The 27,386-nt window shown below is 38.9% G+C and overlaps 1 protein-coding gene across 38 annotated transcripts in view; it reads right to left on the reverse strand.

Annotated features, from left to right (window-relative positions):
* Positions 1 to 27,386, reverse strand: part of SGMS1 (sphingomyelin synthase 1) — a 313,746-nt gene that overhangs the window by 101,274 nt on the left and 185,086 nt on the right. For 21 of the 38 annotated variants that reach the window (XR_012417915.1, XR_012417916.1, XR_012417913.1 and 18 more), the window contains one exon: positions 20,138 to 20,218. The exons of 5 other annotated variants lie outside the window; for them this stretch is intronic. Coding sequence is in view for 5 of the 33 variants with exons in the window: in XM_074002149.1 (XP_073858250.1) it covers positions 20,138 to 20,163 (26 nt within the window). In the remaining 28 variants the exon portion in view is untranslated. Of the gene's footprint in view, positions 1 to 4,916; positions 5,345 to 13,787; positions 13,901 to 20,137; positions 20,219 to 21,049; positions 21,108 to 27,386 lie in introns of those variants that run through there. 12 more of the 38 variants (XM_074002142.1, XM_074002143.1, XM_065521108.2 and 9 more) reach the window with 4 other exon arrangements.

Consider the following 27,386-nt stretch of genomic DNA (forward strand, 5'->3'; position numbering starts at 1 on the left):
TTTACTTCTCCTAAGATTTATCACCTTGGAAAACAAGAGCCCTTTTAATATTTTAACTATTAAAAAAATCTAATTTCCTTATATATCCTCCTTCCAGATGTTACATTTTAAAAAGCACCAGTCAATTCTATTAACCTGGAAAATGTAAATTAAAAAAACAAAAGTTATCTCTTGTGACTGTGCCTAAGGACTGTGCTACATAATTCACATATATATCTTGTTTATTCCTCTAAGCCCTATGAAATAGAGATTTGGTTTTCACAGATAAAGAAACTTGCCCCAAATCACACAGCAAGTTAAACTGGCAGGGCTGAGATTCCAGCAAAGGTTTATCTGACTCTCAAACCACTATAATATATTCCTCCAGGAAACAAAGCAAATATTTCACTGTGCTGCTGATAAAATGTATACACTTGCAGATTTCAGCATACATTAACTCTCAAAAGTCTTTTATAAACATACTGTTAAAGCTATTTGGTGATTTCGTTAAAGCAAAGATTGGCATTCAAATGTCACAAACAGAAATACATACATTGAACTTGTAAGCCAGGACTTCTCAATCATAATACTACTGACATTTTGGACAAGGTAATTATTTGCTGTGTGGCCTCTGTCCCGTGCATTGTAGGATGTTTAGCAGTATCCATGGCAGTATCCACTAAGTGCCACTAGCACACCTCCCCACCCCCAGCTGTGACAATCAAAAACATGTCCAAATACACCAAATTTTCCCTGGGGGGTTAAAATTACACCCTGCAGAGAACCACTGAGTTAAGCTAATTGCCCATAACAACTGGTTAAAGACTGTACTGATCTGATTTGGACTGGAGATAAGAAAGAGCTCTCCTAAAACCTAGTTTAGTGAAGATTTCTCATACACCATGCTATAGCTCCTTAACAGAAAGCACTTATTAAACTGGACAAAATGTACAGACTTCAAAATGTGACCATCTATCTTTTACCACATTGGTAATAGTAAATATAAAGTACCATTTCTCAGCTTAAAAGTTTTTAATTTTTAATTTTTTTTTCTGTGGACTCATCTGACTGAAAGTCTCTCAGCTTTTACACTAAGGTGAAGATGCCTATTGTTTTTGGACCACTGTTCAAATAACAGTTACTAGACACTCTCCAAAGCCTAATTACAGCCAGGCATAGTGGTTCACACCTGTAATCCCAGCACTTTGAGAGGCTGAGGTAGAAGGATCGCTTGAGTCCAGAAGTCTGAGTTCGAGACTAACCTAGACAACATAGTGAGACCTTGTCTCTGCAAAATATTAAAAAATTAGCCAGGCATGGTGGCACACCTGTAGTCTCAGCTACTCAGCAGGCTGAGGTGGGAAGACCGCTTGAGGTTGCAGTGAGTCGAGATCATGATGCTGCACTCCAGCCTGGGCAACAGAGCAAGACTCTGTCTCAGAAAACAACAACTAACCTATTTACCACATTCTGGATATGTGTTTAAACACAAACCCAGAAATGTGCATAATATTGCCTGAAGTAGTAGTAGTGACAGTAGTAAAAACAGCAGCAACAATAAAAGACTAGCAGCTAATATATACAATTTACTATCCGATTCTGCTTTAAGCACTTTACATGGATTATATAATTTAATCCTTCAACTTCTTCAACCCTCTTCAAGCCCTCTAAGGTAGGTACTATTACTATTATTCGTATTTTCTGAATGAAGAAATAGAGGCATAAAGAGCTCAAATAACTTTCCCAGGATCTGGTTTTGGAGTCTCTATTTGTAACCACTATCTACAAAGAACAATGCAATTATCATCTCCTTGGTTCCAAATACTCTATCTCTTGTACTGGGTGAAGTTTTTCCCACCAGCTGTATCATATGCCTTTGTCAAGGCACACTATTGACACCTTGCTCAAGTCTGACATTATGCCACTGATCATCCCTCTTTAGGGACAAGACATAAACTCATTCACCTATACTGCTATCCAATTCATATTTTTCCATCTTGAGTAAAGAATACACATACCACTTTATTAAATGTTCTGATAAAGCAGACATTGCATATCTATGGCAATGCCCTGATATATTTGTCCAGTAACATTATTAAAAAACAAATGAAGTTAATTAGACATAAATAATTCTTAGCAAACATACGCTACACACTGATCATCACTTTTATTTTTGTGACCATTCTTTTAAAAAAATGTGATCTACAATTCTGCTAGACACCAACATAAGCCATGAATCTAAAGTTTTCAGAATTTACCATTTCCCCATTTTTGCAAATGGACTCTCTGGCATGCTTCCCCCTCTCCATGATTTTTCCAAGATTACTCCCAAGTGGTTTTATCATCACACTGGCATGTTCTTTCAACATGCTCAAAAATTCAGGTCACTTAAAGCAGTTAGGATTTAGAGTGGTTTAAGGAAGTGGGTAGGTGTTCTGTGTCAAATAGATGGTGCAGGTGATGAGGTGGGGCTGTGAGCAATGCCTAGTCCTGGAATAGATGCCGTATTTCATGGTCTTCGATGAAGGTGGCATTGTTCTCTTGTATGATGACATGCCAACAGATACTCTGACAGATGGACTCTCTCAGAATTGGATGTTCTGATCAGACACGCTGAGACTTTCTCACCTCCACATAACTAGTTTTAGCGCTCACAGTGTGCCTTTCATGAGCTCACCATTCTTAAACAGATTCAACGCTAATCTAGGTGCTAACATAAATTTAAAAATATTTCAGTTAGCATATAAAACACTGCAGGTATGCACTCACACACAGGGGATTCAACTAGAGAAAGCCTGAGTTGTACATGTGAGGCGCAGGAGGAAAATGCACACACTGAACTAAAAAAGGTCTTCAGAAAAAAAGTAGAAGAAAGTTACCGGAGATCAGCAACACTAAGGCAGCCACTTGCATTAACGAGCTCATCAACAGTAGGACTTTCTCAGTTAATATTTGAAAGCCGTAAGCTTCTAGAGTAAATGTGTAATTCCTTGAACTTTGATAATTTGGCGCTGGGACAATGAGGCGCTTTTAAATCACTTAAAAATCTGCTTTGAACCAAGAACCTCCTCTGGATCATTTCAAACAGAAAAATCAACACTATTTTAGGAGCAATTGGAGTCACATAGGAAAAATAACCAACCTTAAATGCTAACTTCCAACATTAAATTAACTAGCTGTGAAATTTGGAGCAGGTAATACAACCTTACGGAGCCTGTTCTTCAACTATAAAACAGGGATAATAATACCTCCAGTTCTTAGGCCTATTGTGAAAACTAAATGAAGTAACGTATACAAAGCATCTCAGTACCTGATAAAAGAGATCCTTAAATATTCAGCCTTTATACAACTATTAGGTGAAACTAATAAAATTCCAAATTTAATAATCTCTTTGGATTTTAGGCATCTTAGAGATATAATAAAATATTGTTCCATTCTCACCACCTGAGGGGGCCTTTCCAACTGCCTCAGTGGACTTGAGAACAGGGGACTTAGGCCATTTCTCCCAAGATTACAGGCTGTTTCTCAAAGAGGATTCTAGGCTGTTACCTTTCACACAGAGGCATTTGATCAGTTCAACTCGGAGCAAAAGAGACTTAACAATTAGCCTATGAGCTTGAAAACAGTGTTACTAGGAGCTCATAGGGTAATTTAAAGTTTCTAACAAATTATTTTAATCATTCCATTTAGAAGTGGTTTCTTTCCAGGGAAGTTTCCTTTATAGACCTTAAAAAAAAAAAAAAAAAAAAAAAGCCAGCTGCGAAGAATTTTCTTTCTCTCTCTAAAAAAAGCCAGCTGCAAAGAATTTTCTTCCTCTCTCCATGACAGTCTATCTTTTGACTGCATCCCAGTCTGTATCTTCATAAATGCAGGAGTATAATGATGCTATTCATGACTTGGTCATTCATATTCATAACTTCATAATTCAGTTTACAATTCTTCTCACCATCCTTTATGTTACTGGGACATCTTTAACCTGTCTTTCCTGTACACAATCAGTGCTGCTGATCGTGGTAACTTCCCTGTTGCATTGTGTATATCCTCAGTCGTCACGGGATTCCGCTTTCCCTGTCCCCCACCTCCCCAAACTCTTGCAAGAAAATAAGTTACTTGGCACTATACAACTCCACTAATTTCTGTGTAGAAAAGCAGATTTTTTAAGAGGCTCACTGGACTTATTTCTACATAAATTTAAAAGTGGTAACTCAATTGGATAAAAATGTTATGATAAATATTTGTAGCATTCAGGGTAACAGAATTTAGTCTCCAGATTTCCTATTTTGGTACAACTACACAAAGCAAACACAAATAGAAAAAAAAGGCAAATGTCATGCATTCTTCTCCATGTATTTATTGACAGATTCCACAAGAGCGATTACCTGGCCACACTAAACGGGAATCACGGTTATGGAGTAAACACGATCAGTCCAAAACACAGGGGCACGTGCTTTCTTGTGGCACTTAATACCAAGCTCATTCACAAGCCAGCTTCCACCCAACCAAAGGAGTTGGCAAAAGGTCTGTTTCGTACAGGGACCGGAGTTTGAGAAAGTGACTACTTCCCCAAAACTTACTAACCAAATTAGACACAATCCCATTCTCTCAAAAACCGCCATTAGGAAAACTTGATAACCCCAAGCAGAAACCACCCCCATCCTTGGTTCTCACGCCATAGCAGTTAGCATCACGCAATATAAAGAGCACTTGTTGACTGAGCCTACCCATATCCTGACCCACTGCTTCAGCAACTGCACTGAACCGTCTCAGGTGTAAATAGCTAGTGCCTATTTGATCATTAAAGCGCCATGCAGGAAAAATAAAGATTTCCCTTACTTCGCCGTAGTAGAAGAACTGGCACTGATTGCGGTATTTTAATCGGTCCCCACCGTCTGTGAGTGTATTTTAATGAACCACAGCATCTCGGGAGCAACACTTACGGTCTCTCCTTCCCCGAGGCAGTGTCTCCTGGAAAGTTCCTGGGGCACCAAGTTTGCGCGCGGCTCCTCGCGCTCAGGGTGCGCGCAGCCAGCCCTGGCGCGGGCGGAAAGGCAAGCGCGGTGAGTGGCGCGGAGACCCCGGGCGCGGAGACCCCGGGCGCGGCGACCCCGGGCGCGGCGACCCCGGGCGCGGCTCTTGCTGGGCGCCCGCGCCTGGATCGGTCCCGGCGGTCCCGCTCCCCTGCCTGCCCCGCCCTGGTGCTGGGACAGCGGCGCTGCGGAGCCAGGCGTCCGGAGTTGGGGGGCGGCAGGCGGATGCGCTGATCCTCTCCCGGGGTCAACTGCGAGCTGGAAGCCCAGCCCGACCTCAGAGGCTCCAACAGCGAGGTTGGCGGGTGTGGCCCCGCAGCAGAGGGTTTTTGGAATGCAGGGTGTGGCCCTCTACCACGGCAAAAAAGAAATGAGTCAGCCCGTTCAATCCTAACCAATAAGCACGTTCAGTGTCGGTTAAGGCGGAACTTTCCTTTCTTGATTTATACCAAGCTTAGCAGACTTTCACAGCCTATTCTTTACGCCTTTGACAACTTCGACATAACTTCTAGAAAAGGGTAGGTTGCCTCTGAAAACGCTTGAGAAACAAGGATTAATCTGACGAAGGATACTTCAGTGGATGTACATTAGTTTCGATTAGTAAAAGTTCTTGAGTTAGGCAGAGATATTGGGTGCAAAGAGCGTGAGACCTGGGATCAAAGCAGATTTGGATCAGACCTCTGACACTGTATGGCCTTGAGTAAATTGATTATCATCAATGAGGGGGCTAAAATGCCCACCTAACAGTTTACAGATTGCGACAGTCCCCCCATATGCAGTTTCCCTTTCTGCTGTGTCTGTTACCTGCCCGGCTTCAGTTGCAGTCTGAAAATATTAAATGAAAAATTCCAGAAATAAGCAATGCATAAGTTTTAAATTTCATGTCATTCTGAGATTGTTAAAATTGTTATATTTTATCATTAGTTACTGTTAATCTCTTACTGTGCCTAATTATAAATTAAACTTCACCATAGGTATGTATAGGAAAAACCATAGTATATATAGGGTTCAGGACCATCGAGGTTTCAGGCATCCACTGGGGGCTTTGGAACATACATACCATCTGGGGATAATGGGGGAACTACTGTATATGTAACAATACATGCAAAGCATTTACCACAGTGCTGGATGTAGAGTAGGCACTCAAAACATGCTGTCTTGTCCCTCTGAGCCCTGAATACGAATCTCCAAAATTGTAAACAAACTGGCTCGTAATTTTCAAAAATTGTTTCCTATATTAAATGTCTAAAGAATTTTAGAGCTGAAATAGTTCTCTGGTATTCCCTGGTCTGAGTCCTTTATTTAAGTGGTGAGAAACAAGAAGCTTTAGGTTTAGGATTCTTGAATTTGGTATTCTTACTCTACAATAGAAAGTTTATTGGTAGCAAATAAGGCTTAAAATTGGAATGATTTCATTTAGGTCACAGGTAAACCTACTTCTAAAAAAGTATGAGTGATTTTTGGAAATATTCTATCTGGGTCACTGTGCCCTAAACATTATTTTGTAATAAAAATACTTAAAAGAAACTTTATTAAGGAATTGGCAAATTACAGGGGGCTACAGAAGTGCTAGTTCCTGAGGGCCCATTAAGAAATGAGTTGATTGCCAGTGCCAAAAGAGAGTTTCTAGATGGGAAGAAAAAAAAAAAGTTAAGTTACAAATTAAACGTTCTTTGCTTTGGAGATCTCCTGAGCAAAGATCTCTTTGTTTAGAGTCATTCCACAGGCCAAGGTTTCTTGAAAATACTCATTAGCCAAAGATAAGATCTAAAGTGAGATCAACAAAATGCTGTTCTTTTCTCCAAAGCAGCACAGGAGAGTGGAAAGAACACTGCACAAAAAGTCAAGAGCTCCCTTCTTGGTCTCGGCTCTGCCAATAAGTGACAGGGTGAACTGCTTCATCTCTCTCTGAGGATCTCTAAGAGTGTTTCCAGTTGGAAACCAAACTATGGTCAAAAGAGCAGAAGCAAGATTGGCCTACAGCCCCACATTTATCCTTAGCAACAGGTACTTAACATATTAAGTTGGGTCTGTCTCCTAGATGATGAAGCTGTCAAATCTCTCTTGACCCTCATATTCCTCATAAAGGTAATCTTACTCTCCTAGACACTTTAAGTTAAATTCTGGAATCATCTGAGCTCCCTCTTTTCTCTCTTGACAGTTCACTACCAATAGGTGTAACATGAAGGCTACTTTCATATCTGGACCATTTTTTTCCATTCCTGGTTCAGGCATGCATCCCCTCTGCCTGAGTCACTGAGGCTGAGCATCTTCCAGCTGTTGTTCCAGCAGGCGGGCCCCTCCCTCTATGCCTCTCAACACATCATCATCATCATCACATGACAAATGTCAAAGTCGAGCATGCCATCAGGTCATAAACCTTTTCCTCTCAGACAATTAGATAATTTTATAGTAGAGATCAAAAGGAACACAATTTGCTTTACGGGCAGCTTTCCTCAAACATTCATGTAAATTAATGTGTATTTTTAAGCGCACTGATTTTCTGTTTATATAATTGTTACAGTGAGCTATACTGGCTGAACTGATAATACGTTGGCTGTTATATCAAGGGCAGCAGCTCTTTTACATGAGAAGACTACATAAAGCTTAAGTGTATATGAACAACTCAATAAACTTCTTAACACTGTAGTCTAAAAAATACAATTGTGTTTGTGTGGACATAGCGAGATATTTTGAGATCTATGATGGAGGAAGGGAAAGGCAGCACAGACAGGAAAGAGAGATGATCTAGTTTGTTTGTATTGTTTAGGTTCCAGCCAAGCTTAACATTCAGAGTAGGTGTTCTCTCCAGGAAGAAGGAAGGCTTCATGAATATGTTCAGCTGCACTTAAAAGATAAAGCACTTAAAAGATGTTTCCAATAATCCTTATGCTTCAGAAATAAGAACAACACTGTGACCAATGTGGTTAGAACATTCCCACAAGAGAACAGGATAACTGGTTCTAGGATGCCTTTGTTGTCTCAAATTAAAATTCAAAGTACACAGATTCTAAATATATAGTTACCAAAAAAGAGTGACGGTGAACCTGCGGGTCCAGTGCCATGACATTTATAGGCACTCGAAGCCTGGCCTTTACCTCTGCAACCCCTGCTCTTAAAAACCCTCTGCCAAATAACCTGCTGGTCCACTCCTTGTTCTTCTAAAGCAGAGGGCACATTACTAGCACCATACCTAGGGACAGTGAGTGCTTACCATTTTATGTTGACTTGTCTTCCACTTTAAATATAGGTTTAACTTTCTCAGAATCAGGGCTCAGTCAGTTTCAAATTCCATTCCCCACCTGAATGGCTCCCACTGGTGGCAGGAGATAAAACTTAGAGACGCTCCTCACTTTCCCACCACTTCCTTAAACAGACTGTTCAGACATTTGCCTGCAAATTTAAACTGACCACCTCTCAGTCATAACATGACCTCCTGGAACTAGCACCTGCTTGCTTTAAACCCACCAATTAAAGCTCCCCTTAGGAAACATATTTGGATAACACACTGGACCCCAATAAGATGTTGGCCCATGGGTCTCTTTATCTTTGCCTGTGCTCCCTGGCCTATGTAGTGGAGACGGTGGGGGCCTCTGAGTGTGCCATGTACACTCAAGGGTCTAAAAATTCTTGAACTTTCACATTGTGGTTGGGAGCCGTGCTCATCCCTAGTGGAGAGGCTGCCCCAAAGGGACCCATGCAGGGGCCTCCCATGTTGGTGCTCTTTAATCCAGGCCTCGCAGCTGCTGGGTGGTTACCAGCTAAGGTGACAGAGTTTCATTCAAAGCACTAGGCTCTCACCATGCCCCCTGCCTGACAACCTTCTTGCATTCTTTTTACTACATATCCCATTCCAGACCACTAAAACCCTTCCTTCTCCTAGAACTTGTGTCACTGGCAAAAGCCCTGGGGATCTCTCCTCTCCTCCAAATACCTACAGATCTTATTCTTTATACTTCCATTTCACAACTAACACAAGGTGTTAGCATCCTTCCTTCTTTTTGAGATCCCTGACCTTTCACTCTCAGCAGACAGTCAAAATCCATCTGAGGTAGACATTGTGTTTCTGAGCCTCTGTATCCCCCAGGGCCTAGCAGATTCTGAATAAATAGTCATTGTTGTTGATATAATGATGCTTAAGTTATATAACAGCCACAAAGGAGAAAAGAAAACGTTCCCTTTGACTGCTGACACATCAAGAATAAACAAATATTATAGCTGTTCAGACCAGTTGGCAAGCAGAACCCAAGCAGCAGATGCGTTTCTGTGCTCTTCATGGCATGTTCCAACAATACAGAATGCTACTGAGACAGCAAATCTGATACTTCCTAAAAGGAAGTGGAGTTTACAAAACAGAGTTGTCATGTAAAATCCCAGTTCCCCAAACACGAATCCATTGAAGAGAACAGAAGCAGCAAATCATTCTATCTTCCCTTTCAAATAAGGAACACATAGATACATATTTGATAATCTTGCCAAAGTACCAATTCTTCCTTAAATGTAAACATCTCTCTGAACCACAAACATCTGTTTACCAACAGATGCTCCTAACCCATAATGGTAGCAAAGGACAGTTCTTCAAGACAATTCATAACTCCTAGAACTGTCATAGGTATACATTTATTATATGGCATTTGCATTATATGACATCATAGGTATATAAAAGTTTTACGATATTTGCATTAGAGCAAGCCTCTGTCAAAAGAGCCGTTACCACCCGCACATACATTCATTCACTGGTATCCTTTGATTAGCATTAACATATTTCTTCTTTGATGACAGATGGGGAAAAAAACACTACCACTGTTCTCAAAAGGCTGTGTCTGTCCTATTATGCAACTAAATAATGTATTAAAATTGCCCGTGACAAAGGTACTGACTTTCTAAATAACTACTCCAAGTATAAACAACCAAATGAATTAGTCAGCAGTGTTTAACTTGCAGGTAACAAAAATGGCACTTGAGGCATCACGGGCAAAAGCAAGGTGAGCCACATTGGCTCTAAATATCCCAGCAAAAGGAAAGCCACAGGGGCAGCTGGGCACGAGGATCAGCTCAACACGAACTGCACCAGGACAAGATAGCATCTTTGTTTCTGGTGCTTTATCATTGGCTTTATCCTTCATTCTTAAAGTGTGCCTTTTCCCACTTAACTCCTAGCTCTGCCTCCAAGACAGACAATTCCTCCTTTCACAGTTGCAATTTTAAAAACTGCAAGAAAAACTCACGGGTCCAGTTTGGAGCCATGTACTCCTAACTGGCTGGTCTACACTAGGACCACCTGGTTGGTTTGGTGAGAGGAGCAGTAAGTTCTCTAGAAGAAAATGGGTTTAACTCTCAGAAGTAGAAGGAAGGTCTTGTTTACCCCAAACACATCATCATCTATCAAGAAATTCCAAGCCATCGTCAACCAGGTAATAAATTACATTCTAAAAGTTCACTTCTAGAGTCAAAAGTCAATGAACCCTTCTTAGACAAGGTGGCATAGGAAAAAAAATTAAGTCCATGAACTCTTATGTAACACTTGGAATACCTTTCACTTGAAAGCTGGCTTCTCTGGCCAGTCCTTAAAAACCTATTTAACTCATAATTTAATGAAATTATATGTCAATGAAATAGAATGCTGAATAATATTTCTAATACTATACTCAAACTCCATTCATGACATTGTTCCTAAAGGAAAATGTATTTGAAATTCCATTTAGAACAAGAAAAACATGTTCAATTTAATGCATTTACCGAGTACCGACTAATGACAATGGCTTTCATTTTATACACATTATTTTACATTTAATCCATATACAACACTGCAAGGCAGATATTAACAACTACACTGAACCCACAAAGAAACAGTCCAGAAAGGTATATATGTCCAAGCTCAATCATCAAGACAAGTCAGAGCCAGCTGCACAGCCATGTTTGTCTGACCTGAAAGCTGGGACTATTGTGTCTAATACAAAGAGCAGCTAGCTAGGGGTGGGCTCACAGATGAGAAGATTGAGAGTGAATGTATCAGATTCTGTGTAAATACCTAAAACGTGAAGGAACTAGAGAGCAGTCACAGTCACTAGCCAGATTTAACTTTCTATTTCTTAAAAGAAAGTACTTCTCTATGGCTGAATACAGAAAAATATTTCTCTAGGTAGGCTTTAAGCTACCTGATCCTTGTACTTACATGAAGATCATTTGAAAATCAATGATTTGTAAATAGTATCTTCATAAAAAGTGTCTTTTGCCCTGTTAAAAAAAGAAGGTACTATCTATATATCTATATTAAAATACCTGTCTAAAGTGTTTTAACCTAGGAAATACCATTCTGGACACTGGCATTGGCAAGGAGTTTATGACTAAGTCCTTGAAAGCAATTGCAACAAAAGCAAAAGTTGACAAGTGAGAATTAATTAAAGAGCTTCTGCACAGCAAAACAAACTATCAACAGAGTAAAGAGACACCCTACAGAATGGAAGAAAATATTTGCAAACTATGCATTTCACAAAGGTCTAACATTCAGAATCTATAGGGAGCTTAAACATTCAACAAACAAGAAACAACCCCATTAAAAAGTAGGCAAGGAACATGAACAGACACTTCTCAAAAGAAGACATATGAGCATAGCCAACAGACATACAAAAAAATGATGAGCCATCACTAATCATCAGAGAAATACAAATCAAAACCACAATGAGATACCATTAATCACAATGGCTATTATTAAAAAGTCACACCAGTTAGAATGGCTATTACTAAAAAGTCAGAAAATAATATGTTGGCAAGGTTGCAGAGAAAAAAGTATGCTTATCCACTGCTGGTGGGAATGTAAATTAGTTCAGCCACTGTGGAAAGCAGTTTGGCGATTTCTCAAACAGCTAAAAATAGAATTACCATTTGATCCAGCAATCCATTACTGCATATATAATCAAAGGAAAATAAATCATTATACCAAAAAGACGCATGCACTTATATGTTCAATGCAGCACTATTCACAATATCAAAGACAGGGAATCAACCCAGGTGCCCATCAACGGTAGACTGGATAAAGAAAATGTGGTACATACATGCCATGGAATACTACACAGGCATAAAAAAGAATGAAATCACGTCCTTTGCAGCAACATGGATGGAGCTGGAGACCATTATCCTAAGTAAATTAACGCAGAAACAGAAAACCAAATACCACATGTTCTCACTTATAAGTGGGACCTAAGCATTGGGTGCACATGGATATGAAGATGGGAACAACAGACATCGAGGATTACTAGAGAGGGGAGGAAGGAAGGGAGGCTGAAAAACCACCTATTGAGTACTATGCTCACTACCTGGGTAATGGGATGAATTATTCTCCAAACCTCAGCATCACGCAATCTACCCATATAACAAACCTGCAAATGTACCCCCTGAATCTGAAATAAAAATGGAAAATTTTTAAAAAGCTGTGAATATTTAAACATGTTTTGTAGATCAGGTTGACAAGAATGAATAAGTCTGACATTTCTCATTACATTAATTTGAGGTGTGCAAGTTAAAACTCTTTTTTGCCTGAAGACACTCTGGCAATGTGTATGAAAATAAAAAGTATGCATCCCTTTAATTATATCTGGAAATATATCCAAAAATATATGTACAAAGATATTCATTGATATATCATCTGTAATAGAGAAAACAGGAAACAATCTAAACATACATCACCAGGATATTAATTAAAATAGATATAATAATAAAATGGAGTGGTATGTATTAAAAATTACAATATTGATTTAGAGAATGTGCTGTAGCACATTGTTAAGTGGATAAAAATGATTTAATGAAAAACAAAAGTAAAAAAAGATTCACCAAAATGTTAACAGAATCTGGGGCTGATTTTCTACTTTCTTTACATTTTTCTGTGTTGCTTGAATTCTCCAAAATAAAAGTATTTTTTGCTTATAAAAATCTTTTAAGAGAAAATTAAAATTGGAAAAAAACAACTAACACTAATGTGACTCAGGTCTGCCAAAATAAATGCGGTGGACACATTTATCAATATTAATGGTATTTCATACCTTTAAAAAATCTGGTTATGCAGTATTTAATATATACAAGTGAATACGGTTACCTGTTTGGTATGAAATATAGTATTAAAGTCACACCCATGAAGTCACCACCCATCCTATGAAGCAGACCTCACTGAAACATGGCAGCTCTCTGAGTTCCCCTTCCCTTGTCTAACTGAGGCTGACAACCATTTCTTTCTGTACATGTTGGACAACAAGTTTGAAAGCCCCTGGTCCGAGATGTTGCTTTAATAATAAATTAACCCTGTGCCTTTTGAAATCAAAGTAGAATGGTGGTCAGAAGTAATGAGACAGAAAACATCAGAATTCAATCAGGAAGAAAGGGGAACAGCTAAGTCATACATGGGCTTAACATAGAAACCACTAGTCAGACAGACCTCTATGAGCTCCTGATTTCACCCCATACTCCAAAGGCAGGACTTGCCACTAGTAACATGAAATTAAGTTGGATTGCTTTGACACATGCCAGGTAGTAAGACACGGTGATCTAAAAGTATGAGAGAACAACTCCAAATTATTCTAAATTGAAATAACGGAAAAAAGCACCCCAATTAACAACAAACTCCATTTCACACATCACGGAAAAGAGAACCACTAACTTGAAGGGAAACAAAATAAATCAAAGAAAACAATAGAAAGTTACTAATACCTTAACTTTGTTGTAATAGTATGTTAAGCACTTTATAACAGAAAAAAATTAATATATCATCTGTGAAATTAAAGAACTTACCGCTGGGCCCGGTGGCTCACGCCTCTAATCCCAGCACTTTGGGAAGCCAAGGTGGGCGGATCACGAGGTCAGGAGATCGAGGTCATCCTGGCTAACACGGTGAAACCCCGTCTCTACCAAAAATACACAAAATTAGCTGGGCGTGGTGGCAGGTGCCTGCAGTCCCAGCTACTCAGGAGGCTGAGGCAGGAGAATAGCGTGAACCCGGGAGGCGGAGCTTGCAGTGAGCGGAGATGGCGCCACTGAGCTCCAGCCTGGGTAACAGAGCCAGACTCTGTCTCAACAACAACAACAACAACAAAACATACAATGTGTGTCAAACAAAGAACATGTACCCTAAACCAGTGAATGAGTCCGTATAAATTGACTGAAAACTACAAATCGAGAATACAGCAGTCTAGCATGTAGTACACTTTAAATGGCACAGTAAATACAAGGTAAGGAAGAGGGGAAAGAGAAGGTAAGCTGAACTAATCAAAAGCAATGACCCTTAACATCTAAGGTCGACATACAACAAAGTGGGGACACTACATAAACACAGGTCACCGAGGATCAAAGCACATCCTTCATCAGCACCCAACACTGTCTACCTTGTTGGATAGTCACTTGAACAAATAGCACCACACCATATTCTTCGATTCCTGAAGGCTGGGTCCAGGGCTTGGGTTATTTTAAACCTCCAGAAATCTACTTTGACATGGACTATGTTCTACAAATGTTTGAAGAAAAAAATAAAGGGTCATCCTGATCGACTCTAAATACCTTATTTGAATTGTTAACCTCTGATGAAGGTTGAAATCTTCAATGAAGGAGAAAGACAGCAGTGGAACGGTTGATAGGGAATTCTATCCCTCGAGATAAAAAGGCTAAGCTGTGTGTGAATGAGAGAGAGGGAGAGAATGTGTGTGTGTGTGCATGTGTGTGTGCGCGTGTGTGTATTAGGCCTGAAAGAGAGAGGATGGTGCCTAAAGTGAGAAAAAAGAGTAGATCAGTTTAGGCTGACTTATACTGCAGGAACAAAATGTCCTCAAATTTTGGAGGCTAACAATGGAGTAAGGCTTATTTCTAGTTCCTGTCTGGCTCCTTGCAGATAAGCTGTGGCTGGGCTCCATGTCCTCTTCAGTCAAAGATCAGGGCAGAAGGAACACCCCTAACTGGGGCATGCTAGTCTCATGGCAAAGAAAAGAGAAAGATGGCAGAACAGGCCATACCTATTAAAGTTTCTGCTCAGAAATGACACAAATTATTGTCACTGACATTTCACCTGCCAAAATAAATCCTAGAGGATTTATTTGGCCAAGCTAGCCATGGGGCATCAGCCTTCTGTAGAGTAGGAAAGTATAATCCTTTCACAGGGACGGAAGGTGTGTAGAAAGGAGCAGCAAGTGTTCTGACAATAATATAAGCTACCACAAAAAGAATGGAAAACGGCTGGAGCTGAGCTTTCTTCCCTCCTGTAATGATAGAAGGTGTCCTGCTATAAAAAGCAGTCCCTCCATTTCTGTGGTACTTTATGCTGTTCTCATAATCTTTCAGATACTGCCTTATTATCTTTACAACTATCATAGCAATGTTTCAAGGCCTCAGCAGTGCCTGAACTGTAACACCAAATCTGGTGCTCTCTCACCCACCTTAGGGAAGTCAGCCTTTCAGGCACCTGCAAAATGCAGATAATCCCAGACTCTTCCTAAAAAGACTATTAACAGACTAAGTACAATAATTAACAGAGGCTCCCCAATTTAGGACGAGGTTATTACATCCTAAAAAACCCATCATCAAAAATGCTTTTACTACACCTAACCTACCTAACACCATAGCTTAGCTGACCCCACCTTAAATATGCTCAGAACACTTACATTTGCCTAAAGTTGGGTAACATCATCCCAAAAAAAGCCTATTTATTAAAGTATTGAATATTGTGTTTGATTTATTGAATACTGTACTGAAAGTTAAAATAGAATGGCTGTATGGGTACTTGAAGTATGGTTTCTACTGAACGTGCATCGCTTTTGCACCATCGTAAAGTCAAAAAATCATAGGGTTGAACTATTGTAAATTGGGGACTGTTTGTATTTAAAACACACGAGCACAGAGAGGTATAGTCATGTACTGCATAACAATGCTTCGATCAACAAGGGACACACAAAAGGCAGTGGTCCCGTAAGATTATAATATATTTTTCCTATACTTTTCTATGTTTAGATACAAAAATATTTACCGTTTGGTTACAATTGCCTAAAGTATTCAGCAGAGCAACATGCTATACAGGTTTGCAGCAGCCTAGGAGCCATAGCCTATACCATATAGCCTAGGTTTGCAGTAGGCTATACCATCTAGATTTGTGTAAGTAAACTCTATATGTTGACACAACAACAAAATTGCCTGAGGACACATTTCTTAGAACATAGCCTCATCATTAAGCAACTCAGTAAATATAAGGTATTATTATTATGAAATTATGACATGTGTCCCCAAACTTATTTCTTTTCCAAATTGTCCTTAAATTTTAACTATAAAGAATTTAATATTCATTAAGTGTAGAAAATAAATTTCCTTCACTTTTAAAAACCTCTACTCTTATAGTTTTTTCTACACATACACACACACACACACACACACACACACAAAAACATACACCTTTTCTCATGACTTCAATAACTTGTTTATGTTCTGGTTAGTTTCTTAAATCTCTCAAGAATTTTAAAAGGTCTATTCTTTCTTGAGCATTTGGAACTATTTTATTTCTTCTCCAAATAAGAAAAACTAAGAACAATTGAAGCTATTCGGGGTCATTCATTTAAAGTATAACATAGATTCCAAAATGATGCCCAACTAAGAATAAATTAAAGGCTTGGTATCAAAGACCCTCTATTTTCTTTTTCTAGTCCTAATTAGCAGTATTCTCCTCTTTTCATTCTACTAAACTACAGTTCTAGCCTTTTCCCAAAACGTGATCTTCCTGTACCATCTCTGCTCAAACTGTTCCTTTCTGCTCGAACTGTTCCTTCTACCTAGAGTGCCCCCTAAGCACTCCTCCCAACTCTGTACAAAGGTCTCATCTGGATAACTGAATGAATGCCCATGATGTTCACAGAGATGTTCATTACAGCACACTTTACAAAAATGAAAAGTTGAAAACAAAAATGTCCAGTAATATGAAATATTATAGACTACGTACACATAGAATGCTATATATCAACAATTATGTAGATGTATATTTATTGATGTGGCATCATCTTGCTATATTGTCAACTGAAGCAGATTTTAAAACAATAGTAATAACCAGACCCATTTTAGAGGGAAAATAAAGCATGTATCTAATCTAGGAATAGAAAACTATGGCAGAATACAAAAAAAAAAAAAAAAAAAAAGTTAATTGCTGACATTTTCACTGTCACGCAAAATAGTTTTGCAAATGCAAAATAGTTTTTGCATTTCTAAAGTTCTTTCCAATTAGCAATGTTAACTTTTATAATTTCATAAAAGGTACTTTAATAAAAAGGCATTAATCATTAAATATCTAATCCACATATCATCTGCTCCTGAAATCCTCCCTCAGCTAGCCCACTCCTCTTGCCACCCAGGTAATTTCTCTTTCTCTTCTGTTTTCTGAGTATTTTATATGTCTTTTATAATGCCTACCACATTCAGTTTGAAATTATAGTTTTCTCTTTTCAGGTTTGATTATCAACTCCTAACGTGCAGTAAGTCTCTCTTATTTATACTGAAATTTATCATCAAAACCAATGAGTCCCAAGTATCTAGTAAACAACTGAGTTTGTTGATATGAACATAATGCAAGGCTATAAAATTTACACATCTAAAGACTATACACCTAGCAGTCCTCTAATAAAGAAATCATCTATACAAGGGATGTTTGGAAACCACATTAAGGCCCATTCTGGTAAGAGAGATGATAATATAAATCAGAATGTTATATCTATAATAAAATTTCTGTATTAATTATTATTTCCATGTTTGCTTTCAAAGTACCAAAGACACACTTATTTAAGCCAAAGGTCATTATTTCATAATCCAAAGGCAAGTCTCTCAGATTTTAACCATGAGCTTCCTCTTGAAATGAACACAGATTACTTTTGCAGTAATCCAAGTCCATCCCTGACTCGGTGGGAACTATAAATACCTTTTGTTTTAAGAGGAAATTGGGGAAATTAATGTTTTACAATTATGTAAGTCTGATTCAAAGAACTGACACAAGCAAATGTTTTGAAATATCCAAGACATTTTTGTAAGGTTCAATAAAGAATGTGTTTTGAGAACTAGGTGGGTGAGATTTAAAGTAAAAACCACCACCACAATCTTAGCTGTTACTTAGCAATTTCAGGGTTCCACTGCTTCCTTCTAAAGGGCAAGTTAAAAAACTGAAGAAGTTGCTTCTAGAAGAGACATTGAGATGTCTGATCCGGTTTCCTTTTTTTTCCTCCATTTCACTCCCTAAGATTTTAATCAAGCCAAGATGAACTTTAAACTGCTCAGATTTTGTTTTGTTTTTACTCTCTCCCTAGAGGCAATTGTCTTTCCATTAAAACTTAACTTTTAAATCAAAAGCAAAGCTGCATGGAATGCTTAGTTGGGAGGAACCCTGACTACTTGTCTCTGCAGTGCCACTACCTGAAGGAATTTAAGATTTGAAGGAATATAGGGAAGGGAGAGAAGGAAGTTCAACAGGCAGTGAGCAGAATGACTGATTGCCAATATTAGCACTTGGAGATCAGTTTAACAGCCAGAATAGGCAAGCGATGCCAGGGGTCAGTTATAAAACTGAGTCAACAACTCAAGAAACTGGTCTAAATTCTAAATTGGTTTTGGCATCTATTTTCAATTCTAGAAGCAATATGAGCATGACAACTTGAGTTATAGCAAGCACTGACTCAAAACCAAACCTTGCTTTTATTCATCAAACGAAACTCTTACCACCAGGGCTGAGGCAGATAATTAAAGAATTGTGGCTTAGAAATGTCTTCACAACAGGAAACCTACAATTAGTGGTGTATTAGAGCCAACTTATACCAGTCCACTAGAACCAATTGTTAAATTCTCAGAATTTTTAGCAAGTTGGTTGTTAAACACAGCATTATTAAAAGTTAAATTATATAAACAAAATTAAAATAAATCATACTAAAAACAAAGGTAATAAATACTCAAAACTCATCATTTCCTAATTATTTTACTGTTAACCATGCTCTTGAGGTGATTTGTAACTACTTTATCTGGTTGGTAGAAACTATATAATGCTGTGTTACTGCATAACACTTCCTAACCCTGCTTTCAGTGACTTTCGCTGGTAGTTTAAAATGAGCCAGCGACGGTATAGGGGTATTTACACAATGGAAACCTGCAAAGATGACAACCCCTCCTTCTGACATTGCCAGCTTGTTAACATCTACCTGCAGATGCTACCTATAATGTTAATCACCACGGCTTGGCAAGACGTAAGGAACTCGAGCTGGCCAATCTTTTGAGTCAGAATAAAGGCCTATAGATTATAAATCATGACACAAATATAAGAAAAGTAAAAATGATTCATTGTACCAGTAACTCTAGTGTAACTATAATGTGCCAGTCATAGCACAAAGTACTTTCTGCAACCTTTAATTTTATGAGAGAGAGTATCAAATCCAATATACAAATGAGTCAACTAAGGTTCTGAGAAGTTGAATAACTACTAAAAAGCACAAGAGCAAGAATGAGGCCTAGGATTGTCTGACTCAAAAACATGATCTTTCCACTAAGCTACCCCTCTTACTAATATTATTATTATCACAGTGAAACCAAAATCAACCATATGTAACTGTCAGATAATCAGCAAACATTAATAGCCTCTCATGTATATAAAAGTGGCATACATGAAGAGAGATATGGAGAAGATGTAGACAAAGAACTCAATTTTAATCATATTCACCAAATTTGTTCATATTTACTTCAAAATATACCCACAAAAAAAATAAAATAAAATAACTGAGTGAGAAATGGAGCCCAAGGAAACCACTAGGACCAAAAATATCTGCATATCAGAAGGGCTATTCCAAGTTTAATTTAAATGCTGACCATGTGCAGGGAATTCTCTTAATTCTTCAAATACTTATGCTCTGTCCACCAAATGGACACACTCAACTTAAAATGACACACCCTATCAAGAAAGAAGTATGCAAAATAAGATTTATCAAAGTTAGCATCAATTGTTTGAAGTTTTTGGATATTTACTTTATAAAATAGTTCCTCTTTTGCACTCAAGTTAGTTGACTGTGCTATCCTTTTACCATGGGTCCTTAAAGAAAATTTACCCAGTAGTTAAAAGAATTCCAAAAGGCCAACAAACATTAACTTACAGATTATTTAAAAACATTCTTGTCATCTTGGCTTCCTATAAGCTACCAGCTTCTCCCATTGTTCCAGTACAGTTCCATCACCTGTCATAAGAAGAAAGAATCTAATTAGTCATATGTCTCAGAAAGGCCATTTCTTGATTTCCACTAGTTAGTCTCTTCTTTACACCCAAAAGACATAGAAAAGTCCAGTTATCTCTTCTCTTTTTTACCAAAAACAAAAAGGAAAGAGAAAATAACAACACAGAAAATTACCTTAAGAGAAAAAAATTTTAAGAGCAGTATTTCCACTGTGAAGGATTGGGGTGGTGAACCCTTAAAATTTTGCCCTCCATTATGTTTTCAGGAAGAGATACCTAGTCTGTTTCCCAGGCGGCAACAGTATTAGAGTAACCCACTTTTTCTCTCCATCTCTCCTCCCTAACCCCTTCTTACCTCTCCTCAAAAGTGAAGGATTAATTTGCCTGGAAGGACTGAACGAGACACCACCTGATTTCTTGGCCCTGCTCTGAGCCAGGCAACAAAGGCCTCCCTCCAGTCTTCTCTCACACCTGGAGCCAGCTAATCTCCTCAGTAGGCAAGACAGTGGTGCCTGCTTCTGAGAGGGTGAGCCAGCTCTCCCTGTTCTAGCTTCTCCCTGGTTGTTAATGGAGGTCTGGGTCAGGGTTGCTGGGGTCCAATTCATGCTTTAGTTTCAAAGGAGGGAATGGATAGTTCTGGGTTCTCCAATTCTGTTTTAACAGCAATTAAGCGACTGGCTCTGTTGATTCCCATGTCAATCCTTGGTCTATGTCTCCAACTGTTTAAAACTTACAGGATGGAAAAGTTACGTAATCAAGCAACTCGAACTACCATCATCTACCAAAAGACACTACACACAGATAAAAAAATCTGGTCCAAAATCCTACCACTTACTAGCCATGTGATCTCATGAAAATCCATTCATCTTTTCCCAGCCTCATTTTCTTCATCTCTAGAAGAAGATAAAATGTCCCTTACAATACTGTGTGGTAATGAGGATTGAACAAGATAAAAGTCAAAATCTGTCAAAGTCACATATGTTTTGATCCAACAAAGGCATTATATCAGAACTATGGACACCAAATGCTTAATGATCAGAATTGCTACATTGTCCACATGTCCAATTCAACAAATACTGGAGGATTCATATAATTCACAGAATAATAAAATATGCCCAGCAAAGGGCCTTCCTTTTTCCAAGAAGAAGTCATTCAGAACAATGTGTTTACTTTTGCTCCCCATTTCTTAGCATTTTAGAATAAACAGGCTAGGAATAGAACTTTTTGCTTTCTTTCCCTTTAGAGAAGGGCCCCAAATAAAAATGTCCTACTTTTACCAGGTAGAATGCAACTATTGCTCATGTTATGTGAAGAACATGTGACTCCAAGAAGATAACATTGATAAAACAGGATCCTAAGTTAACTTTCATCACCTGAAGCCTCAATGTTAATTCTGAGATGAGATTAATAATTGTGACATGGCTCCATGCATGCACTGAGGTACCATGAGAGGCAGTGTCACCTCAGTTACCTGAACAATAGACAGAAATCTCAAGTTACCCAAACAATAAAGGGACAGGGTGGTGGTAAGGAAATTAAGAAAGGAGGAGATGAGTGGCTGGGCACGGTGGCTCACGCCTCTAATCCCAGCACTTTGGGAGGCCAAGGCGGGCAGATCACGAGGCCAGGAGATCGAGACCATCCTGGCTAACACAGTGAAACCCTGTCTCCACTAAAAATACAAAAATACAAAAATAAATAAATAAATAAATAAATAAATTAGCCAGGCATGGTGGCAGGCACCTGTAGTCCCAGCTACTCGGGAGGCTGAGGCAGGAGAATGGCGTGAACCTGGGAGGCGGAGCTTGCAGTGAGCCGAGATTGCACCACTACACTCCAGCCTAGGCAACAGAACCAGACTCCATCTCGGAAAATAAAAGAAAAGAAAGGAGGAGATGGAACAAACACCAAATAAATAAATAAAGAGATCTCCCCTAGTAATAAAGAAAGAACTTGCCAGCATCAATAAAAATAGCAAGGAAGAATTGAAGAGTCAAAGATCTATAAATTATACCCAACACTGAGAGGAACAGATTCATTGGCTTTATATGCCTGGCCACTGACATGAGGCTCTTTAAATGCATGAGAAACACAGTAAGGTTTGATATAGGTTCAAAATAAACAGGTTTGAACCCCAGCTGTGCTGTTTAATAGCAGTGTGATCTTTGCCAAGTAATTTACTCCTTCTAAGGCTCAGTTTCCAAGTCTGTAAAATACATACAATAATACATACCTTGCAGAGTAGTTATATAACTTAAAGATGGCATATGCACCATGTTCATTATACAATTAGTTCCCAAAAGGTTATTGCAATTATTGTGCTCACTAGTGCAACTATGGTAGCAAGACTATTAAATTCACGATTACAATTGCAATTATGGTATGCAGTCCATTAAATTCACAGACTCTTTCCTGATGAGAGAACATTCTGGAAAGAGGTTCTAATAGTAACTTTTGACAACAACATAAAACTTTTCTAAGTTGATCTGATGAAGTGTTCAATACAAATCTCCGCCTTAGTTGACAGCCTTTATTAACATGGGCACACAGAAAACTCTAGCTACGTCTTTGTTAACATTCTTCATATCAATACTGAGTTTCTTTTTTTGATGATGAATTTCTGAAAAAAGGGAATGAATCACTTCCATTAGTGCTAATTCTTCTGGTGTATACTCTAATGCTGAGCACCACATTACAGACTCATAAGCAACAGTATGGATTTGTCAGTTATGTTAAAAACAAACAAACAAACAAACAAAAAACACAAGATTCACCAGGTGAACACATACCAACTTGAAAACAGAAGTGCCAGAACTTAATGTCTAAAAAAAGTATTCCTTGACCCCTTCCAAGTCACCCTCTTTGGGACTCACTCCAATGATGCTGACTGCTCAGAATAAGTACTCTTCTTTTACCTTCAGAACCAGTGTGCAATGTTCACAAGAACACATGTGTCATTACAGTTTAGGTCTCCCTAATTTTAACAAAAACCACTTTATTTGCTATAATAGAAAATATTTTAATAGATGAGTTCAAAAAATCAAATTCATCCTCAAAGATGGTAATTTAGCACCACCGTGGTTATTCAAAAGAATTAGAAGCAACTTCAACAACCAACTTTATTGAACCACCCATTTGGTGGAAGACACTGTGCTGAGCACTGGGAGTGGGGAAGGGGCTATAAGGTGATTGAGATGAAGTTCATTTAAAAAAATGCAGAACACTACTAGCAGGATCACTGGAATATAAGCAATTAGTTCAGCTGATGCACTTAAAGAGAACAATCTGGACGTATGAACCCTGGCTGTGCTTGTTACAAGCCCAGCACTTCCTAATCGCACTTCAAATACAATGTTAAGATTCCACAACAGTCATGGGAAAATCTGGATAAAAAGAATACACTCCTTTTTTGAATGTTCACTTTACATACTAGGGCAAAGCTGAGCCTGCTACGCCTGGGTGGAAGAAGACTGGCTGGCATCAAAATCAAGAGCATTCAAGAGCTAATGTAAAAACAAGGCTGGAGACGTTGGGGGAAAAGTTCCTGTGGCCATGAGACACAGTTGTTTGATTTTTAGCCTCTTTCTTCAAATGAGCTAGTTCACTAAGAAGAATTTGGGCTTCCTCTATGGGAGACAGTATCTTGTGATCATTAAAGATATGTGCTTTGCTGTCACACAGAACTATATTCTGCAACTAAGCTCTGAAGACCTTGAGCATGTTGTCTAATTTCTGTAAGCTTCAGTTTCCTCATCTATAGAATGGGAGCAATATCAGTACGATAACCAGGTGTTGTTATATGGGTTAAAACACATAATGTCTATACACAATTTAATAAAGTTCATGGCAAACAGTAAATGCTTATTAAATGTTGTGCCATTGGAAAATGTACACTATCCTCATCCTTTGGGGGCAATACAAGTACTAGGGTGAAGCCACAAAAAAAGAGGTATCCCAATAAGCTCAACAATGTTCCAGCCCACTTCACTAGGAGACCACAAAAGGGCTTGGGGTGATATCTCATGTAGCAATAAAGGGCAAATTGTCTGCTCTTACATCTGTGCATGTATCCTGGGAGCAAAATGAGAGTGGCAGCAGCATTCAGAGGCTTGTTGGCCAGTGGAAAATTCAGAAATGTTAGCACCAGCCACATAGAAACAAAACTGAATAACTTGCTCAAGATTACTTAGCTAATAAATGGCAGAAGCTGAAATTCAATCCCACGCAGTCTAGCTTTAGTCTTTGTTCTTAACCACTATACTATACTGTGTCCCTGGCAAAGAGGAGGAACAACAACTAAAGAGTAACTAAGACACAGGCCAGGAGCAGGCCATAAAAAAGCACGAAACAGCAGCCTACTGATGTCTGAAGAAAAGAGGAAGGTAACACAAGAGTTACTGGGGCAAAAGAGTAAAAGCACCAACCTTGCTAATGATTCTAACCTGAAATTTACCAACACAGCCTTAGCAAGACATCCTAAAAGGATGGTATGGTGAAAGTGAAATGGTTTTGTAATTCAGTGCTTGCTTAAAGAGAATAGTAATCAGAAGACACAAAAGCTGAGAAGAACTCACTTTTGTCCTTTATAGAAGCCACACTATGATGTAGAAACAACTGTCTAGAGAAGAATGTGTCGGCCGGGCGCGGTGGCTCAAGCCTGTAATCCCAGCACTTTGGGAGGCCGAGACGGGCAGATCACGAGGTCAGGAGATCGAAACCATCCTGGCTAACATGGTGAAACCCCGTCTCTATTAAGAAATACAAAAAACTAGCCACTGCACTCCAGCCTGGGCGACAGAGCGAGACTCCGTCTCAAAAAAAAAAAAAAAAAAAAAAAAAAAAAAAAGAGAAGAATGTGTCACATACCCCAAATGCCCACTGACAAGGAAGGGCCCCAGCAGCATGAGAGTTGCTTCCTAAGGCAGGGTTTCCTGCTACGTTTTCATTGCATTTCTACAGTAGAGAAGAGGAGGAAAAGCCACCCAGGGCTGTTGAATTCTTTGTAGGTCAGAAGGAAGGAGAAAAGCAGAAGGGATGAGAAACACGCTGCTAGTTAAGTAGAATGGACAGAGAGGAGAGTAAGGATAAAGAGAAGCCATATTCCTGGCCAATCTCAGATGTGTTAGACTCTAAAGTGGTCCCCTTGATCTCTGTCTCTTCTTATCTAGGCCTTGCCTAATTCCCTCGCCCTTTCGGGACAGGTTCTGTGACTTGCTTGTAGCCAATAAAATAAGGCAAAAATCACAGGATGTATGTGGGTACATTACATAAGATTGTAACATCTACTCTGCTACAAGTTTCTCTCTTGCTGGTTTTGAAAGTGCAGGCTGCCATTTTGTGGGCTGCTTATTGAGAGAGCCCCATGAGGGTAACCCCCAGTTGACAGCAAGAAACCAAGGCCCTAGTTGGAGAGCCCATGAGAAACTGAATTCTGCCAATCACATGGGCTTGGGAACAAATCCTCCTCCCATCCAGCCTCAGATAAGACAGCAGCCATAGCTGATGCTCGACTGTGGCCTTGTTAAGTACCTAGCTAAGTCATTCACAGACTCCCGACCCACAGAAACTGTGAGATAATTTTGTGATTGATTAAGCTGCTAAGTTTGTGCTAGATTGTTATGTAACTATAGATAACTACTACAAAATGGAGGTGAAGTTCATGTCCCTGATGTCACCACATGTCCTTCTGAGAGAGGAGAGGGGAGAAAGAGGAAGCCCCAAGAGCCAGGGTGAGCAATTCTGTCTCTATATTAGCACATACCCTCCAATTCAGCGCTCTCCAACTCAGATTCGGTTTCCTCCCTTAATACACAGACAGGTCCTCCCATCCTATTCTTGTCATTTGGAAGATATAATGAAACATACTAGCCAAGGAAATAGCAATCGTATAAATGGTGATTAGGTTCCCTAGCTGGCCTGTAAAAGCTACTCAACATGTAAAACACTGACAATGTTTAGAATAGTAAGAGAACTGTGACCGTTATATGAGCTATATTATGACCCTATATGGCATACAATAATTTTAACAAAGGAATATTTAAAATGTGATAGATTGGACTTAAACACTGAATAAAACATGTTCCAAGAGACATGTTGGAGACTTGTTGGATTAGTGGTTTTGAGAAATGAATATTAAAACACCCAATTTTTATCTAAGTTTTTCTAATATGGGCTTCTTAAAAACCAAATGTAAATATTCTTAAATTTTCTGAGCAAGCACCTGTAGCTTCGACAAATCAAGTAACAATCATTCTCGACCACAGAGTATACAGCTAAAACTAACTCAATGAGCCAGAGACCTCTTATCTCAGCAGGCCATCTTTCCAAGCAGAAACTGGTAGGGAAATCCTAGTCACATCATCTGAAAGCTGAGAAATGCTCATTAGTCTTCTAGTCCCAGTCTCTCAGTCGACAGATGATGACACATAGATCCAAAGACTTTAGTGACCTGTCCAGGGTCACTCAGCAGCACAGTGCAGGTCTTCTGTTTCCCAGGCTTCTTTCTAATCAGACCTACCACACTTTAGCTTCAACATGAGAAGATGAAATCAATGGCATCAAATATTCTGTTGGGGGAGAAAATAGGAACTAACATTTCATGACACTACAAAGCTCCTACAGTCCTTCTAAAAACTAAGCTTTGTGGCAAGAGGGAAAAATAACACCATATAAACATTCATGTGAAATGTTCAATCCAGTTTCAAAAGCAATGCACAATATTTTCTGAGTAAACTGAAATGCTCCCAAAATAGGCTGTCTTTTCTTCTGAATAATCTGCCTTTAAAAAAATGAATAGGGAAGAAAATTTTTTAAAGGCTGGCACAGAAACTTGTGCAAGGATGTCTACTCCACTGCTTTATATATCTCTATTCCTAAATTCATCGATTCATTCAACAGGTATTTTGGGGGCATCTACAATTCCAAAGCATTGTGGTAAGTGCTGTATATAAGGAACCTATAGGGATACAAGCAAACAATGCTTACAAATATTTTCAGCACAAGTAACCATGTCTAAACAAGCAACCAATGCAGCAACAAAGATTTCCGGTATGTATTTTGGTAGGCTATTAGGAATGCAGACCACAGCTCTCTTTTCTCCTAGAAACTTCCATATTTAAAATAAATAGCAACTGGTTTTTCTGTGCAATGATATCGCCCCCCAAGGTAGCAAT

This window comes from Macaca fascicularis, chromosome 9, assembly GCF_037993035.2.
Source record: "Macaca fascicularis isolate 582-1 chromosome 9, T2T-MFA8v1.1".
NCBI lineage: Eukaryota > Metazoa > Chordata > Mammalia > Primates > Cercopithecidae > Macaca > Macaca fascicularis.